Source organism: Sinocyclocheilus rhinocerous, unplaced genomic scaffold, assembly GCF_001515625.1.
Source record: "Sinocyclocheilus rhinocerous isolate Xijiao unplaced genomic scaffold, SAMN03320098_v1.1 scaffold5295, whole genome shotgun sequence".
Classification (NCBI taxonomy): Eukaryota; Metazoa; Chordata; class Actinopteri; order Cypriniformes; family Cyprinidae; genus Sinocyclocheilus; species Sinocyclocheilus rhinocerous.
In genome coordinates, this window is record NW_015660953.1 from 67,147 (window position 1) to 72,762 (window position 5,616).

General features: G+C 38.0%; 1 protein-coding gene across 1 annotated transcript in view; it reads right to left on the bottom strand.

Moving 5' to 3' along the window:
- Nucleotides 1-818: 818 nt before the first annotated feature.
- Nucleotides 819-5,616, bottom strand: part of LOC107726153 (bactericidal permeability-increasing protein-like) — a 10,986-nt gene continuing 6,188 nt past the window's right edge. The window contains exons 5-15 of the mRNA XM_016535663.1: nucleotides 4,555-4,618; nucleotides 4,385-4,445; nucleotides 4,193-4,284; nucleotides 3,927-4,103; nucleotides 2,042-2,101; nucleotides 1,798-1,965; nucleotides 1,641-1,708; nucleotides 1,493-1,535; nucleotides 1,348-1,411; nucleotides 1,172-1,248; nucleotides 819-1,022 (exon numbers count right to left, since the gene is read on the bottom strand). Coding sequence (XP_016391149.1) covers nucleotides 981-1,022; nucleotides 1,172-1,248; nucleotides 1,348-1,411; nucleotides 1,493-1,535; nucleotides 1,641-1,708; nucleotides 1,798-1,965; nucleotides 2,042-2,101; nucleotides 3,927-4,103; nucleotides 4,193-4,284; nucleotides 4,385-4,445; nucleotides 4,555-4,618 — 916 coding nt within the window. The 3' untranslated portion in view covers nucleotides 819-980. The remainder of the gene's footprint in view (nucleotides 1,023-1,171; nucleotides 1,249-1,347; nucleotides 1,412-1,492; nucleotides 1,536-1,640; nucleotides 1,709-1,797; nucleotides 1,966-2,041; nucleotides 2,102-3,926; nucleotides 4,104-4,192; nucleotides 4,285-4,384; nucleotides 4,446-4,554; nucleotides 4,619-5,616) is intronic.

Below are 5,616 nucleotides of genomic sequence, written 5' to 3' on the forward strand. Positions count from 1 at the left end.
TTACATTAAAAATGTACGAATTATTAAAAATTCTGTATTTGTGTCTTTATTTTGTGACATATACATGGGTCGTTTAACTTGCTGCATTTGTTGTCCAGTTATCTGCATTTCATTATATATTCATTTTAAAATGAAGTCAGCATAAGCAGTAATTGAAAAACAGCGTTATTCTTTAATGATTACTGTAAATGACTTTAGGAGAGGGGGTTAAATAGTCGTGATTACGTGGCTCTGTGGAATACTTGATTCTGATTGGTCAGTCCGAGGTCTGTTATCCCTCGATAACACCCGGTAAAAGCTGATGACACAGGCTCATCCGGGTAACTGCAGTCTGCGCTATACTCTTGCTATAAACAGTTTTTTCTTGGTGGAAGCTTTGCGTTTGGTTAGCTAATAAAATATTAAACTTCAATTCAATATTGTGTGTACAATTATTTAATTATGTCATCCTGGTATCACGGACTTGCTCTCTCATCTCAGCAAAGGCAGCAAACTGGTAAGATCTTAAATCAATATCTTTTATTGCTATAATTATCTATGTGGTGAAATGTTGTGTAATAAGTGTATGACTGCACCGTTTCCCTTAAATGTCCGTCTAGTTTGAACTTGCTGCTTGCTCGCAACTGCTGTCTTCACGGAAGCTTTGCGTTCAAATATTTCAACTCAAATCAATATTTTGTGTCTAATTATTTACTTATGTGGCAAGTTCAGCAATGTATAATTGCAAACCAGCAGTAATTAAACATAATTACTAGGATATTGTTCAGTTAACTTACAGAAATATAATTACATCACTACACAAAAATAATATGTGGCTTCTTAAGTTGTAAATAATGGCTAAAAGGTGTAACTAATGCATTATTGAGTTGATGGAGATGGGTGGATTCCAGGAGCTGGGGAGAGGTAAGCAGGGAATGGAGACACTGGAGGACACAAGAGATCGATGAAGAGAGAGAAGAGCAGTCGACGCTGGATGTTGCTTATCCTGTAAATTTAACATCAGTTCCAATCAACAAGTAGTTCTGTGGGGGAAAACATAACAAAATGATTACATATATATATATATATTACTATATTATGTAAAATTATTATTATTATTATTATAATTATAAGAACATATTACACAGCCCCTATATAAAATAGTATCTCACTAATATAAATGTAAGCTTACCTTCAAAACTTGGAGATGACTTTTTACAAGCTGCATCTTTCCAATGGCAGGAAGTGGATAACCCTGCTTTACACCAGCTGAGAGTGGAACAAGTCCATGAGTGAATAACAACAAACTGAACTCCAAGAACTTCAGTTTTCACTCTTCTTATGCCAATAAGAAGAAAAAATCCTTACCATTAACCTTGGGAATGATGACATCCTTCACGACTGTTGTGAAAATATCCTCAAGAGATCTCACCTGTCGATTTCAATTTTATGATGAGATTCTGAATGATTGCTTTCAGATGAGTTATGAACACTTTTCCTAGTTTCTTCTTACCTGGAATGGTCCCACATAGCTTTCTGCTAGGCTCATATCAATTCTGTTTAAGAAAATGATACAGTGTGTATCAGTCCTTTAAGAATTTATGAACACAAACTCACATCTAGCTGTATACATATAGACTGTTTATGGCTCCAAAACGTACTTGTTAAGGGTCACATGTCCTGCCAGTTTGAGCCCAGTCACATATATGTGAGCACTGACACTGGCCTCCTGTTAGTTGAAGGGAAATCCATTAAAACAAATCAGACCTCATTTAAACCTCATTTGTGACACTTCTTCTTCTTCCTGGTGTGACTCACCAGTCTGAGGACAAAGAGTGGCGACAGTATGCTGTTGGGCTGAATAGCGTAAGCGGTCACTTTACTGCTGGCCTGAACAGTCATGTTGTTCGGTTCTAATGTAATGATGGGCTCCTTCACTGTCTCGACCAACAGCTTCATCATCAGACCAGGAGACATTTTCGCAATCTGAAAAATATGGTCTAGTTGACTTGTCTTTTGTGTCTTGAATTGAATGACTGAACATGGCTGTTTGTTTTCATACCTGAGGAATGAATTTTCCAAATGTCTTTGTGTTCAGACGATTCAGAGAACCAGAGGGAATCTGCAAAAAATTAGATGGTAAATTTTAAAAGTTGCTGCTCTCAGCTGCCTTTCCATGAAGAACAGACCAGCAGATCATTCTTCATCTGGCCAGTCCAGGAGATGCATCACTGAAAAGTTGCTGCCAGAGCCTGTGCTGTGATCACCAGCTAATGACAGAAAGAACGTATGAACGTATGAGCTGGACGACGTTGCTACAAGCATCAAAATCCTGTCACAAGCTGAGCTCTTGTAGAAAACACTGCACTTCAGTGAGGGAGAACACTGGCTACAGTGCACTGGCTACCTATTAAACATCGTATAGATTTTAAAATCTTGCTAATTACTTATAAAGCCCTGAATGGTTTAGCACCTCAGTATTTGAACGAGCTCTTGTTACATTATAGTCCTCCACGTCCGCTGCGTTCTCAAAACTCTGGCAATTTGATAATACCTAGAATATCAAAATCAACTCCAGGCGGCAGATCCAGAAAAGGGTCTAGGAGGCTCAACCCGCCTCGACCTGTCACCGTCCCTACATGGGACCTGCCCACGGTGTTGAGGGCTCTGGAGAGCCCTCCTTTCGAGCCGCTACAGCCCGTTGACCTTCGTCCCCTGATGCTAAAGACCGCTCTGCTACTGGCTTTAGCATCGGTAAAGCGTATGGGAGATCTAAAGCCAAACATGGAAACAGCAGCTTTGGGGTTGTCAAAGTGTTCTTGCTGCATGGTTAAAATAATAGTTACAATCATAAGTCACAACTGTGCTTGTGAGAAAAAAGAAAAACACATAAGTTGCTAATAAGTCATGACACAGGGCAGGGGAAAGGTCAGGGGGAGGAGTCATAATAGACCTGCAACAAATAATCAGCAAGCAAACATTCTCTCCTTCATATTCTTCTTTGTTGTGTTTTTTCCTCTGCAAATCATTCGACAGACAACTTGGATCGCATGCTTTTTGCAGGCTACCATTTTTGACAGGAATAAATCCATTTTCACATGAGAACATCTGTCTCTCGTGTGATCTTATGTTATTTACCAAATCAATTCTTGCATGTATTTGGTTGTGAAACATAGTTTATAGACAAGGCAGAGATGTTAGAGATTCTTTCTATCGAGAAGTTGTGTGATGTGTGACCTGTCGCTGACCCGTAGTGTAGTTTGCACACCACACAGCAGCAACTAGATAGTGTCCCCGACAGTCATGCAGTGTGAGAAGAGCAGATCTGACGACTTTGAAAATCATGCGGTGTGAACCCGGCATAACTGTGAGTTCTTGATATCAGCAACACAGCAAGATACACAGACCACTGGCAGTCAGATAAAAGAGACATTTCTGTGCCACACATATCTAGTGTTCAAGCCGAAAGCTGTTTTTTAACAATGAATGAGGAAGTATTCGATGACGTATTTTACGAGTTAAAATATTATTTGTGATATCAGTAGTTCTATTTTAACTAGTTGCGAAGACTATTTCAGATATCTAGGCAAAACATTTTTTTTTACTTTTAGTAGTGTCTTAATTGATAGCAGTAATTACCTTCTTACTTTTTACACACACACACACGCACTCACATGCGCACACACACACACACACACACAATTTGAAAAACTAGCGGAATGCATAGTCCATATAAAAACTGGATGATGAGTAATTTCTTCCTGCTAAATTCTGAAAAAACAGAGGTGTTAATAACTCATGTATGTTTGTCCTTGAATTTATGACTTAAACTGTACTCTTGTATGCCAAATTCATGGAAATCACTTCCTGCAAATCTTTCAAGAAGACATCTATTGCACATCTATTGAACATGCAGATCTGAGTGACTGATTTGATTGGTGTCTCACCATGTCATCGGTGATGTAGAGGCGGAGGGCACCAGCTCTGTGGTACACAAAGCCTGCTGAGTTGATGGAGAAGGCAGAAACTCCAATGTACAGCATATTCGTGTCCTGAGACGGCAATAAGAATGGTCTTGGGGAGAAAGGGGGTTCCTCGTGTGGTCCAATGTTGTAGAATTCACCCTATAAAGTGTGAAAAACATGTAACTCAGCTATAAAATTAGGTTTTCAGGTTTCAGAGAAATATCACACATGATAGTGATTAAGGTTACCTTTAAACCCAAGTCAATCATAGCATTAGAAATGACAGGAGACTCCACCATGGAGTATTCAAGTTCAGCATATTGATCTACTTTGGCTAAAACTGAAGAGACAACAAGAGAAATATATCAAAAATTCAAAAACTGATTTTCATACAAATCCTGAAATACCAATAATTAATACATATTGATTTATCATATCACCATTTAATGTTTTCAGGTTGTGGTTCATCTCAGCAATAGAAGCAGTCACTAAAGAGCAGATCTGAAACAGCAGATAGATTGTGTGTGAAACTCCGGTATGTCTTACATTGCATCTCAGTACTCGTTTAGCAGGTAGTATAGAAGGCATTTATACAGCCTAAATTCCTTACCTGTTTCTGCAGAGCATTGCGTAAAGCCTTATTAATGAAGGAATCGAAGAGATTATACAACCAGCTGTTGTAAATACAGGAAATAATAGAGCAAAAAATTACATGTTTGTTTTAACACAGTCATTAGCTGTAAACTGGGTTTCAATGGTTTCTTTGTTTTGGTTAAATAATAACATGAACTCCTGACATTTTTAATGAACTAAATTCAACTATTAGACAAGTTTAATCCAACAAATAAACCGATCAGTTTATCAAATGTCCTTGTAAGTGTTTTCTAGCAGGCTTCACTCCTCTGTACTGGTACCTTGTGTTCCACTCTGTTGTAATTAATAAGAAACAGCCACAGACACACAAACTCATTGAGGTACATGTACAACTAAAACTGAAAATTGTTGCATTTGTCATTCTCAACCATGCAACCATATGAAAAGCATCGCTAGGATTTTTTTTATGTATCTACAGTTGTGCTCAAAATTAGTCATACCCTTGGTAAATATGATCAAAGAAGGCTGTGAAAATAAATCCACATTGTTTATCCACTTGATCTTTCATTCAAAATTAAAAACAAATCTAACCTTTAATTAAAGTAAAAAATCACATAATGAAATAAATATTGTTCTCTAATACAGTAAGAGGACGTGTGTGTATGTGGTCCTAATGCACGGTGAGGAGGAGAGTTTGAGTGGATCACAGCTGGAGAACTGCAGAAAATAGTGGAGTCTTGGGGTCAGAAAGCCTAAAAAATACAATGTTGTTTGGGAGGGTTTCAAGAAAAAACTAGAAAACAAAACACTCTCATTCAAAAACAAACTCCAGCATATGTATTTGCTAGACACGACTGGAACCTTAAACGGGACTGGGTTCAATGGTCAGATGAAACTAAACAAATGAGCTTTTTAGCAGCAAACACTCAAGATGGGTTTGGTGCACACGGGGATAAAAAAGTACCCCATGTGAACAATGAAATATACTGCTGGATCTTTAATGTTGTGGGCTTATTCCTGGATATCTTGTTCAGATAGATGGCATAATGGATTCTATAAAATACCAATGGATAAAAAA